The sequence below is a fragment of the Astatotilapia calliptera genome, chromosome 5 (assembly GCF_900246225.1).
Source record: "Astatotilapia calliptera chromosome 5, fAstCal1.2, whole genome shotgun sequence".
In the NCBI taxonomy this organism is placed as follows: domain Eukaryota; kingdom Metazoa; phylum Chordata; class Actinopteri; order Cichliformes; family Cichlidae; genus Astatotilapia; species Astatotilapia calliptera.
The window spans coordinates 36,575,649-36,589,659 of NC_039306.1; the positions used below are offsets into that span (position 1 = coordinate 36,575,649).

Here is a 14,011-nt window from a genome sequence, read left to right on the forward strand (position 1 = left end):
AATAACACTACTGGTAACACACTAGGCCATAATAAATGGACTGGTTCTTATAAAGTGCTTTTCTTTATACAATTTGCCCCATTCACCCATTCATTCGCTTCCGCTTATCCTTTTTCAGGGTCGCGGGGGGCGCTGGAGGCAGGGTACACCCTGGACAGGTCGCCAGTCTGTCGCAGGGCCAACATACAGGGACAGACAACCATTCGCACTCACATTCATTCGCACATTCACACCTAGTGACAATTTGGATTATCCAATTAACCTATCCCCACTAAGTGCATGTCTTTGGACGGTGGGAGGAAGCCGGAGTACCCGGAGGGAACCCACGCAAACACGGGGAGAACATGCAAACTCCACACAGAAAGACCCCGGCCTGATGTTGGAATTGAACTCAGGACCTTCTTGCTGTGCGGCAACAGTGCTAACCACCGTGCCACCGTGCTGCCCTCCATTCATACCCATTCACAGAAATACTTTTTTTCTATGCTCTTTGTATGTAAGTGCTTTCTATCTAACATACACACATCCATACTCCAATGGATGCATCAGAGAGCAACTTGTGGTTAGTATCTTACCCAAGGATGTTTGGCATGCAGATTGCTATTGCCCTGTGGGATACAGGCTGCCCTGTATATCTGTCAAAGCCCCATTATAGCCACTGTAATGGTTGCTTCACTCGCCGCCGCAACATTTTCCCCACAGTCACTTGAATATATACTTGCCATTAAAGCACAGGAAGTCTCTAGATCCTTGTGAGGTGGATCAGTGAATCAGGAGGTAGAGCAGGTAACCTACTGCTTGGAAGGTTGGTGGCTTGATCCTCGTCTGTCCCAGTCTGCATGCCGAGGTTCTAAGAAGGATTGCAAGAGTTGCTACTCCACCTGTGTGGTTTAAGGATTTTGGTAAGGTGTTGAGTGATTAGTGAGATACTTGGTTACAAGTTGAACAGCCACAAGGAGTAACACCCTCCATGGAGAAGGAGACTTGAGGCCAAAATCAAGGTGGATCAATCATGGAGATGCAGAAAGGTGCAATAAAAAGTAAGCAAGCTGTCCACACCTGAGCCCTTGGAAAAACAAAACACATAGCTTTGGGCAGCGCGCTTGAAGAGGCACAGCAGAGAGATAGAAGGCAGATTAAACCAGCTGTTCTCCACAAAATCAGCATCTTGTTGATTTCAGTTGTGTACATCCACAAAGAGTAGCAGGTCAGCTGATCACAGCCTGTAAATTAAAAAATCTACTGGAACTCTCAACAGAAATTATTGTGTAATTTTTCTCCATGCTGAGCTATTACAACTGATTTTAGTGTTCACCCACTGGCTGAATCCCACTTTAACCTCTGCCTCTAAACAGAAAAAAGAGTAGGGACAAGTCACCCTCAGGCAACAGAAAATAGAGCTTCTTCAAAAACTTACCTGATTCATGCTGAGTAACCTTATTACAATTAAAGTTAGGAATACAAACTACTAATACTATTTTATTATTGCATTAATAGGGCACAAGGTTCAGTTCAGCTATGCATGAAGATAGATGGTCTTTAAGGAGCTACTTTTACTTTCTGACTCTGAGCACATTTCAGAGCTGGTACTTTTTAACTTTTACTTCAGTAAAGAAGTTAATCAGTAACTTTTACTGGAGTATTTTTTAACACTAGTATCTCTACTTCTACTTAAGTACTTTTTTTAAGTTAAGTACTTTTGCCACCTTTGCCAGTGCTGAGAGGACACATTTCCAAGAGCAAACACACTTGTTCTGTGCTGAGAGTGGTCGCGATGCAGAGTTTGGGGTCATCCTGTGATCTCGTAAGAACTACCTGCACTGCTTTAGTAACTGGAACACAAGTGAAGAGAATTGTAACATCAAATGAGACCATTGTTTAATCTGCCTCCATAATAACATCTCTCACCTTCTCAACAAAATCCAGCGTGTTGTGGATGTTGTGTTTTCAGTTGCCTACCACAAGTCAAGTAAGCAATCTACATAAAAAAGGGAAATACCATCTCTGAATCGAGGAGGTGACTTAAGGGTATATCTTTCACAATCTTACAATCCTGTGATTGCAGCCATTCCCCAACTCTCTTTGAATGATGCTCATGGTCATTCATTAAGCATTACAAGCGTATCATTCATTAATGTAGGGGAAACCTGCATTCAGCCGAGACTGAAGAAGTCACTTGGATAAGTGACAAAGCGTTTTTCCCACTGAAAACACTATATCCGGATGAACAGAATCACCTTTTTTAGATTAGCACTGTGAGGAAATCAACATACACACAGAAAGGGGAAGCATCAAAGCAAGAGTGAGTGAGCATAAGCTAACATTAATGGTGTGATCTAACTAGCTACCAAGCATAAATACACTGATCAGTGTGCTGCCCTGACATTGGTGTTAGCTGACATTGGTGTTAGCTGGGATATTTGACGTATATTCAGTCCACATCAACAGTGTCTCCTCACTCAGTTTGTCCCACTGTTGGCAGTAAAAGAGGACTGTTTGTTCATCTCTGAGCCCTCACTTTGAACTACACCACTGTCACTCAGGGACATCAGTACATCACTTTAAATCACACTAAACCAAAATCTAGCTCAGCACCTTCATGCTGATTTACATGCTGCGAATTAAAGGTTGCGGCTCTTAGTATATTTGTGAAAATATCAGTGTCCACATTTTTGAATATTTTGTTCCTCAAATGTAAATTTCAAAAACAAGTGTGTTTAAAAAAATTTAAGTGAAAATTTGAAAATACAAGTACATTTTTTTCTACACATCCTTACTTTTTATTCTACTAGCTCTCACATTTTGCAACATATATACCTGCATACATTTTAGCTGTCATAGTCTATGTTAGCTAACTAGGTATCTAGCCTAAATAATCTTATTATTTCTAACCTTTGTTTTTCAATTCTAACTGGGCTATTTGACTGACGTTCAAGGCAGAGTTTCCTCACCCCATCCACCTCCTCCAGCTTATCCAGGGAACACTGAGGCGTTCTAGACCAGGAGAGTGATGTAATCTCTTCATTTTTACATTCAGCTCGCTCTTTACTTTGATAGACTGGATGTGGCCCCATTTCGTCTGTGAATCTCTTGCTCCTTTCTCCCCTCACTCATGACTAAGACCCCAACATATCTAAACTCCTCCATTTGGAGCGACTCAACTCATCTCTGGAGTTGAGTGGGCATTCCACCCTTTTCCAGCTGATGACCATGGCCTGGACACTCAAGTGCGAACAACTCAAGAGTGAACTGGAGGCCACCAATTGATGAAGCCAAGAGAACCACATTTTCTGTAAAAAGCAGAAATGAAATAGGTAGGCTGACGACTGTGTAGAGTGTGTAGTCACCCTATAGTTGGAGCACACCCTCTAGTTCCCCTTCCTACTGATGGGAACAACCATCCCAGTCTGCCAATACAAAGGCACCAGAGGTCCATGCAATGTTGTAGAGATATGTCATCCAAGCGTACAACATCCAGAGGCAAACCTCGTCCACCACAGACTATGTCATCAAGCAGTTGCTTAACTACCTCAGTGACCTCACACCTAGTAAGTTGTCCCCCTTGTCCCCAAACTCTTCCTCTACAGAAGGCATGTCATTGGGATTAAGGAGCACCTGAAAATATTCTTTCCACCACTCAACTATATCCTCAGCTGAGGTCACCAGTACCTCACTCCTACTATCCTACTATACACCTTGTGAGTAGAGCACCACTTTCCGCTACAGAGTTGCCCGATTGGTTTGACAGATTCACTTTAAGGCAAACCAAAAGTATTGTTCCAAAAGTCATGTCTTCTATGATGTGTTTCTTATGTTGGTTATCAATAACTGCTGTAATACTATTGTCACAGCGAGTGGGATGAGCCGTTTGGGGGAAAAATAAAGGAGGATCCAAATGCAGACACCCACTGATATGTGAAGGTGGTTTATTGAAAATATAAAGCATGGGGTGAACAATGACAGAACGGAACAAAAGCTAAACTATACTGGGGAAAAAACTAAACTACAAAACTGCAAACCTGAACATGAAGGAAAGTAGATGAGGGTAGATGATGGTTGATAGCAGGGAAAACACACAGTAGATACACAGTAGATTCACAGACGGACCAGCGACTACAACATAAGAAGACACGACTTAAATACACACAGAAGAACACGGGGAGATTACACACAGGTGGGGAACACAGCTGGAAGAGATTGACAAGACGAGACAAGGGAGGCAAAACTGAATACACTCACATAAGACACGGACTTTCACAATAAAACAGGAAACAAGAAACCATTACACAAAGACGCAGACTAGACACAGAACTAAACCTACACTAAACATGAGACACAACCTAAGAACTAATCTCTTAACAAGCATAACTGAACATAGATTAATAATAATAACAAAAACCAACAAAGCTCCACAGGAGAATGACAAAAGAATCCATAATGCAAAAATCACACAAAAACCTGAGAACTTAAACTACTGGGTCAAAAATGACCCAGAACTGTGACAACTATTCAGTGAAAAACAAATGCTTTCTGTAACAATATCGCTTTTCCGATAGTGGGATGGAAAAACATCCTTTTAACAGGAAGGAACCTCTGGCAGAACCAGGTTCTGCTGCGGCAGTTATCTGCTGCAACCAGCTGGGGGGGAGGGGAATGAAGCAAAGACATATATTTAAACTTGGTCTTTGTATATGAATGAAAGGCAGCAGGTAAAATGAGGAGCAGCTCTATGCAAACTGAACAGGGATAGCATATGAAGGTAACACATGAACAAGAGAGAAAGCATTTATAGAGCTCATTCTTTTACAGCTGAGAGGACAAATTTGGCCCAAGGTGGGATCGTGAAATGAGGCCAACAATCAATAGAATTTAAAGGTAAGCACCACCTGTTAAATCAAAGTGTGCATATTGGATGAATTCTAAATTATCTGTTCGCTGAGTTAACCATCTTCACTGTTAAATTGGCTCAGTAGTGTTGAAACATTAGAACAAGAGATTTTTGCTAAGAACTGCAGGTTGATGTTTAAGTTTGCTGCAAAGTTGTCTTCACGTGTTGCCGTGGAAGTATAATAAATTTTACAATAGGCCAGCAGGCGTTGGACGTCGGCCGCAGGTACGGTGTTAAAGTTACCAATTTGATTCTAGTACGAGAGTTGGACTCTTAAGAGCGCGAAGTGCAGCTTTGGCAAACCACCTCTCTTGGACGCAAGAGTGGATCCGATGGAACTGGGTGCCAGGTCGGTAATTCCTCGGGATTAGTTTCGCGCTGATTGGAAAGCAGAAGTTGGACTTCAGGGGGAGAGTTTGGACGACAGGGTTGGACCCGGGCATTGATTAGAGCTGGTTGTTTCAGTCCCCAGTGATGCTTTTAAATTTATCTGTGGTTAAAAGTTGTGAACCCCTCTTAAATTAATGACGTGGGCATAGGAGGTTGGACCCGGGCGTAGGACGCCAAGAAACCCACGAGGGACCCACGGTGCTTCTGCTTGAGTGCAATTGTGTTGATTGTGTTTGTGTAATTGGCTGTTTGTTTATTGTGCATGGTTGCAAGTCTAAAGCGGTTAGTATATACTTGTGTGAAGCTGTTCAGTTTGTGTGCGTGGCTGAGGGTGCATTCGTTTTATATTAAAAGTGAGTAGAATTACAGAGGGCACAGTATATAGTGTGTGAACATTGTAACAAGAGTTTGATTAGGGTGAAGAAACTCAGGAAATGCAGTGATGTGAAGAGTGTGTGTGCATGAAAAACGCTGTGTGTGTGTGTGTCTGTGACAGGAAGTGAAAATGTCTGCATGCAGTCTGAAAGGAAATTGCCTGATGTGTGTGTAACGAGTGAGAGAGAGACGTTTTAAAATGTAGATAGAAGACTTAGAGAATGAAAGTGTTAATAAGTAGTGATGAAAATGATATTAAACAAATGTCTTAGTGTGTTAATACTAATGGACTTGGCTCAATCTCCTCCATGAGTACAGCGGCAGAATGATAGATTAACATAACTGGAACGACAAACGGGCTGAAAATTTCACAGCTTCATCCTGTGCTTATCTTGAGAAGAAGCTTCAAGGACGGTCAAACTCTCACTGAAGACTAAAGGCAGCTCCAGAGCAACCGAGTCGACTTCAAGAATCAACAACAGAGAACAGACAGCAACAATGACCTAAAACTCTGGAGGGTCCAGAAGCATGTACAAATACCATGGTGAAGGGAGGCATGCGTTCTTAATCCCAAGCTGGGAGTTTACAGGTGACATCATTGTGTGGATGGACTTGATGGGACTGTCTGAGTTTCAGATTTGCCATGCTGGGAGTTAACCGGCAAAATAAGAGACTGAAAATAAGAAGAGAGAACGAACAGAGAAGAAGAAACAGCTCATTGGGCGTATCATTGCTGCAGATCTCAGGGAGCAGGAAGCAACTGTGAGAAGAGAAGACGAGGGCTTGGATGAGAGATGAAGGCTGGTGTTGTTAAAGTGAGAGCATATGAAAATTGGGTTGAAAATTGAGGCTGACTGGTTGAGAAAGTGTCCAGACCCTTGTAACAGAAAGGTAAATAAAATAAAGATATAAAGAAATAAACTAATAATTACATAAATGAATAGAAAACATACATACACAAATAGAAACATATGAAATTATTTTTGGAGAGAATGAGGAGCTGGGAGAGACAGTTTGAATCCACAGCTCCACGCCAATATGCATAAATTAATCTGAATACAAACCCATACATGCAATGAAGACCAGCTTACACTCATGAATGTTAATATATTACATAAATGCTAAATGGTGTAGTTTTAATAGACATTTGCTATCAGATGCTGAGGTTATCCATTGCTGAGAAATAGCTCTGCAAGTTGGACGAACACAGGTTGACTTTTGTGAAAAGGAAAACAGACTGTTATGACCAACCAGTGATCAAACAATAAATTTAGTTTTAAAATAGTAAATTGTGAGAGGTCTTTTGCTGATTGAGCAACACCGGTGACTACTGTATGAAGAAATTTTAATTTTGCGGTAATATTTTTAATATGCATTTCTGTTGTTTGGCCAAGTGGGAGAGCTATGAGTCAATATGCAAATTAGTTGAGTGTTCTTAGATTAGGGAAAGATGATTTGGTTTCACATGTGAACAGAGTACAAGAGAGGGTTGAATGAGTGGAGACATAGAAAATAGTTCCTGTTTTGGGTGCATGAGTGAAGCTTGTACTGAGAGAAATATATATCTGACTGTGTGAGAAGAATTGCTTGGTAAAATATATGATAGCATGGTACAGGATAATTAAATAAAGTTGTTCGGTCTGTGACTAAAAGGATAGTAGGCAAGTGGTAGGTGAGGGAATGACAGTTGATAGATGGCTCATGAGCAAGCTGGTTGATAAGTATGGTGAAGAACAAATCAGGCTAGAAAGTTTTAAAGTTTGAAATCCATCCACAATTACCAACTGTAGTCATTGTGAAGCAACAACTGCGTTGTAGTCAAAAAGCCACCACATAGATGTGAGCTAATCAATGTCTAAAATGATTATATAAAGTAATACCTGTTTTTCTTGTGCTTTAGCAAGTTCAGTGAGGGTGGAAGATGAAATTTCTTGAAAGCCCCAAAAATTACTGAAATAAAGACATAAAAGACCAAGACAGGTCCTGGAAATGTGCAAATAAAGTGTGTCTGTGAAATCTGGTGTGGAAATTCTTCCTTTTAAATGCACCTGGGAAACAGAGATGCACACATAATCAACGTAGTGTTTTTTTGTTATAAAAATGGGCAAGTCAGCATGCAGGTAAACAACATTTGTCAGAGTTAAAGGTTATTACAATCCCTAAGTAAGTAGGGAATGGTTCAGTGTCCTCCTTTACTGCCAGCACTGGGGAAAACTGAATAAGCGCTGCTTCCATGTAGATTGAATGTCTGTCAAATATCCAAGCCAAAACTACGGTCACAGCAGCATGTGGAATGCTAGATATCTAGTTAGCCGAACATATGTATAGTTGGCTAATCTCATCTAATGGACCAAAATAGAGCTTTGACACAAACACATTGTGGTGTATGTGCAAGGTGGTGAGAGAGAGAAAGAGTCTGCCTCATGTTCTAATTGGTTCTTTTTTTAAATTTTTTTTTACATATTGTCATATTTTATTCTACAAATTTTCTCACCAAGTTCTTGCAAGCTCTTTTGTAACATATTTGTTTTTATACAGACCTGCAAGCTCTTGACTCTATAAGACCTTTGAAGGTCTGGAATTAAGTCAAAACTCAATTCTTTATAGATAAATAACCTAATTCTAAAATGACATATTAAAGAGTCCACATGTTGTGCAGATTTGTACTTAAGTCACTGTTTTGTTAGGTTTAGGCAAAAAATGTCATCCTTTGCAATAAAAAAAGAAAAAAATCCTATCATGTAATTATAATAATAATAATGGATTGCATTTATATAGCACTTTTCAGGGCCCTCAAAGCGCTGTACAATTTCACTATTCATTCACTCTCACATTCACACACTGGTGGAGGCAGCTACAGTTGTAGCCACAGCTGCCCTGGAGCAGACTGACAGAGGCGAGGCTGCCATATCGCGCCATCGGCCCCTCTGGCCAACACCAGTAGGCGGTAGGTGAAGTGTCTTGCCCAAGGACACAACGACCGAGACTGTCCAAGCCGGGGCTCGAACCGGCAACCTTCCGATTACAAGACAAACTGCCAACTCTTTGAGCCACGATCGCCCCCGTTCTATTATGTTAATTATTATTTAATTAACATAGAAGTCCCTGTGTGTATCAAGAGTTGATGTTAAAGTTGTGCTCTTGTAAAACCTACTTTAAAACAAACTGATCTAATGGTTTGCAAATTCATTGCAGGTGTTCCTGAAAAGTGACCGTGTGTCCCGGATGGTGCAGAGTGGCGGCTGCTCAGCTAGTGACTCTCGGGAGGTTTTTAAGAAGCACATAGAGAAACGTGTGCGCAGCTTACCTGAAATTGATGGGCTAAGCAAAGAAACAGTGCTGAGCTCCTGGATTGCTAAATTTGACACCATCTACCGAGGTGAAGAGGACCCCAGGAAACACCAGCAGCGTGTAACAACCAGTGCTGCCTCTGAACTCATCCTTAGCAAGGACCAACTATATGAGATGTTCCAGCAGATCCTGGGTATCAAGAAGTTTGAGCACCAGCTCCTTTATAATGCCTGTCAGGTCAGTAAATTAACAGATTTTGGGAAAATATAAGTTTGCTGTTGTCTATAAGTTAACTTCCACCTGTTTAGACCTTACTGTTGAATGTGGAACGTTAGTTGGTGAGGGTGGCCATGCCAGAAAAAGAATTGAAAACCTTTGTTCTTGAGATCTGGAAACAGAAGTACTGATTTTGAAACAATTAGATCATATAAGGTCACGAGAACTAAGGTTGTTGAGTAGTTCAGTCAAAAGATACTTGCTTAAACAGTGCCTTGGAACTTCTGGTAACTTGTGACTTAATGCAAATAACTCCACAAAAAAGTAAGCCAGAAGAAGCTGTCTTTCTTTCTCTGGGAATTTAATATTGGCAGCTGTAATGACAAGACAAAAGCAATACATGATCAGTGAAGGCAGACAGGCATCATCACAGTCATCAGTTTTTTTAAGAAACATGTTTTTTTCACGTTTCCTATAGCTTTAGTTTAGACAACCAAGAGAGCTTGTACTAAAGTCCCGTTTCCATTAGTAGATACTCAGATCGACTAACCACAGATTGCCACAACTTGACTCGGATCAAGTGGTTTTCCATTACAAAAAAGTAACAGTCATAGCATCATTGTCGCTGTCATTGCTTCCATACAGAGATGATCCAATATTAAAATGATAGTTATTGCATCCCTGCCATCACATGCATGTGAACTTGAGTGACATCTCATTCTTAATCTATAGGATGTAATATGCCCCCTCTCTGGGGCTGGGGTTGGTTGATGATCTGGTTATTGAGTTGCTGCTGGCTGCCCCAGAGAGTGGAAGGATATGTGTCTCTTTGTGCAGTTGTGAGTGTGTGTGTGTTGTCTGCGTGGGACTAGGCCTGGGTGTGGGTCTTCCTGAGCCTTAGTCCCTCTTTGACATTGTTATTGAGGGTGAAATAATTGCCCTCCCCACTGCTCCACACTGGTTGTTGTTCCCCCTGGGACTTGGGCACTTGAGCCCCTTTATCCATTAGTACCTACTCTGATCGACTCACTGTGGATCGCCACAACTCAACTTGGATCGCCTGGTTCTCCATTACAATCCAGTACTATCTTATGTTCATGGTTGTCCTCAAAGCAACGCTGATGAGCGTCCCATGACATAATTAGTACAGTAGCTTGCAAAAGTATTCGGCCCCCTTGAACTTTTCCACATTTTGTCACATTACAGCCACAAACATGAATCAACTTGATTGGAATTCCAGGTGAAAGACCAACACAAAGTGGTGCACACGTGAGAAGTGGAACGAAAATCAGACATGATTCCAAACATTTTTTACAAGTAAATAACTGAAAAGTGGGGTGTGCGTAATTATTCAGCCCCCTTTGGTCTGAGTGCAGTCAGTTGCACATAGACATTGCCTGATGAGTGCTAATGACTAAATAGAGTGCACCTGTGTGTAATCTAATGTCAGTACAAATACAGCTGCTCTGTGACGGCCTCAGAGGTTGTCTAAGAGAATACTGGGAGCAACAACAAAATTATTGAAAAATTTAAAGCGGGCTTAGGCTACAAAAAGATTTCCCAAGCCTTGAACATCCCACGGACCCCTGCTCAAGCCATCATTCAGAAATGGAAGGAGTATGGCACAACTGTAAACCTACCAAGACAAGGCCGTCCACCTAAACTCACAGGCCGAACAAGGAGAGCGCTGATCAGAAATGCAGCCAAGAGGCCCATGGTGACTCTGGACGAGCTGCAGAGATCTACAGCTCAGGTGGGGGAATCTGTCCACAGGACAACTATTAGTCGTGCACTGCACAAAGTTGGCCTTTATGGAAGAGTGGCAAGAAGAAAGCCATTGTTAACAGAAAACCAGAAGAAGTCCCGTTTGCAGTTTGCCACAAGCCATGTGGGGACACAGCAAACATGTGGAAGAAGGTGCTCTGGTCAGATGAGACCAACATGCAAAACGCTCTGTGTGGAAAACTAACACTGCACATCACTCTGAACCATCCCCACTGTCAGATATGGTGGTGGCAGCATCATGCTCTGGGGGGGCTTCTCTTCAGCAGGGACAGGGAAGCTGGTCAGAGTTGATGGGAAAATGGATGGAGCCAAATACAGGGCAATCTTGGAAGAAAACCTCTTGGAGTCTGCAAAAGACTTGAGACTGGGGCGGAGGTTCACCTTCCAGCAGGACAACGACCCTAAACACAAAGCCAGGGCAGCAATGGAAAGGTTTAAAACAAAACATATCCATGTGTTAGAACGGCCCAGTCAAAGTCCAGATCTAAATCCAATCCAGAATCTGTGGCAAGATCTGAAAACTGCTGTTCACAAATGCTGCCCATCTAATCTGACTGAGCTGGAGATGTTTTGCAAAGAAGAATGGGCAAAGATTTCAGTCTGTAGATGTGCAAAGCTGATAGAGACATACCCTAAAAGACTGGCAGCTGGAATTGACTCAGGGGGCTGAATAATTACACACACCCCACTTTGCAGTTATTTATTTGTAAAAAAAATGTTTGGAATCACGTCTGATTTTTGTTCCACTTCTCACGTGTGCACCACTTTGTGTTGGTCTTTCACCTGGAATTCCTTTTGTTTTTGGTTTTTTTGTGTCCCGTCTAGCACTGTAGCAATCAGAATTATTGTCTGAAGGCCAAGAAAAATGCCCAACAGATTTACTTTCCCAAGTGGGCCTTTTGCTATACTGGTCCACTTGATTGTCATAGTTTATTTGATCTTTATTACTTATTTTTATTCTAAGTTATTGTAATCAGGCCAGACTGGAGTCGGGGACGGGAAAGAAAAACAAAAAGAAAAGTTCAGAAGAAAGTTAACAGAAGGAGAGGGAAAGAAAAAGGAGAAAAGAGATAGAGAGAAAAGACAATGAAAATCTGCTTTATTGCTTTTTTTTGCTTTTCCCCCCCTCTTTTCCTGGATCATCTGTTGAGAAAAAAGAAAACAAGCAGAAGAAGACTAGAGCAATAGAATAAACAACATCATGATGATCTATGGGAATATAACAGTAAATACTAAATGTTAAACATTATTGTGCAGCACGTAAGATCGACAGCGCACAGTGTGCTTTAAGGTAGGAGCCAAAAAGGGTGTAATTTGTGTGTGTGAGCACCCGTGTGTACATGGGCGATCGTGGCTCAAGTGTTGGGAGTTTGCCTTGTAATCGGAAGGTGTCCTTGGGCAAGACACTTCACCCGTTGCCTACTGGTGTTGGCCAGAGGGGCCGATGGCGCGATATGGCAGCCTCGCCTCTGTCAGTGCGCCCCAGGGTGGCTGTGGCTACAATGTAGCTGCCATCACCAGTGTGTGAATGTGTGCGTGAATGGGTGGATGACTGGATATGTAAAGCGCTTTGGGCTCCTTAGGGACTAGTAAAGCACTATATAAATACAGGCCATTTACCTGTGAGCATGAATGTTTTTAAAAGGTTCCTACATGTAATGATCTGCTAGAGGGTGTGGGGAGCCACAGCCCTGTCCACCAGGTTTCACGTGGAATTCAAATAAAAGTTATTCATGTTTGTGGCTGTAATGTGACAAAATGTGGAAAAGTTCAAGGGGGCCGAATACTTTTGCAAGCCACTATATGTGACATGAAGGCTACAAGAAAGGTTGATGTCAAAGTGACGATATATCTGGTGCTCGATCTGTGGCTTTTCATCAGACTTGGAGACCACGGTGTTGTTGTTTTTTTGTAGCCAGTTCCTTCATTTCAAAAACGGTGGTTTTAATTTTCTTAAATGAGAGGCTCACATGACTCATCGAGTAATACCACTGACCAGCCAATCGGTGGCATGCAGTCTGACGATGTCCCATTTTATTACCTACTCAGATCGTGTGGAACCCTGGCCGAGCAGATACTACCACAGTACCTTTTACCAGGTACTAAAACCTAATGGAAAACCCCTAAAACTGTGGCAAACAATGCCGAGTCGATCTGAGTAGGTATTAATAGAGTAGACGATGGCACAGCCACATCAGGACATCCAGACACCTTCCTGACCGCTCCGGACTATGCAACTTTTTAGCTTTTTACTTGTTTATTACGTTGTTATACATTCCAGGAACTTCTAGTTTTATAGTTTATGACAGCAGATCCCTTCTCAACATCGGTAACAAGTTTGCACATGTAATTTTGGACACTTTTAAATCCCACCCATCCTGGCCGACCGAGATACTACGCAACGCGGCCAACAACAATGGACAGGACGTTCACCCGAGGCGCAGAACAAAGAAAACGCGCTGGCGTTTGGAACAGACTGAGACAGCAGGTGCACCGTGCACCACTGTCTCTGTTGAGTGTAGTTGGAGAACAAACTACACTCAACAAAAATATAAACGCAACACCTTTGTTACTGCTCCCATTCCCCATGGGATGGACGTAGAGACCTAAAATTCATTCCAGATACACAATATAACCATCCCTCCCAAACAGTGGTCACAAATCAGTCCAAATGTGTGGTAGTGGGCACATCTGCTATATTGAGATAATCCATCCCACCTCACAGGTGTGCCACATCAGGATGCTGATCTGACATCATGAGTAGTGCACAGGTGTACCTCAGACTGCCCACAACAAAAGGCCACCCTGGAATGTGCAGTTTTGTCTCACAGCAAAATGCCACAGATGCCACAAGCAATGAGGGAGCGTGCAATTGGCATGCTGACAGCAGGAATGTCAACCAGATCTGTCGCCCGTGCATTGAATGTTCATTTCTCAACCATAAGCCGTCTCCACAGGCGTTTCAGAGAATATGGCAGCACATCCAACCGGCCTCACAACCGCAGACCTCGTGTAACCACACCAGCCCAGGACCTCCACATCCAGCAGGTTCACCTCCAAGATCGT

The 14,011-nt window shown here is 42.3% G+C and overlaps 1 protein-coding gene across 8 annotated transcripts in view; it reads left to right on the top strand.

The window, feature by feature from the left end:
- LOC113023063 (calcium-dependent secretion activator 1) overlaps positions 1-14,011 on the top strand; it is a 361,073-nt gene that overhangs the window by 73,016 nt on the left and 274,046 nt on the right. For 6 of the 8 annotated variants that reach the window (XR_003272492.1, XM_026169138.1, XM_026169133.1 and 3 more), the window contains exon 3: positions 8,849-9,181. The exons of 1 other annotated variant lie outside the window; for it this stretch is intronic. Coding sequence is in view for 6 of the 7 variants with exons in the window: in XM_026169138.1 (XP_026024923.1) it covers positions 8,849-9,181 (333 nt within the window). In the remaining variant the exon portion in view is untranslated. Of the gene's footprint in view, positions 1-3,778; positions 4,876-8,848; positions 9,182-14,011 lie in introns of those variants that run through there. One more of the 8 variants, XM_026169140.1, reaches the window with a different exon arrangement.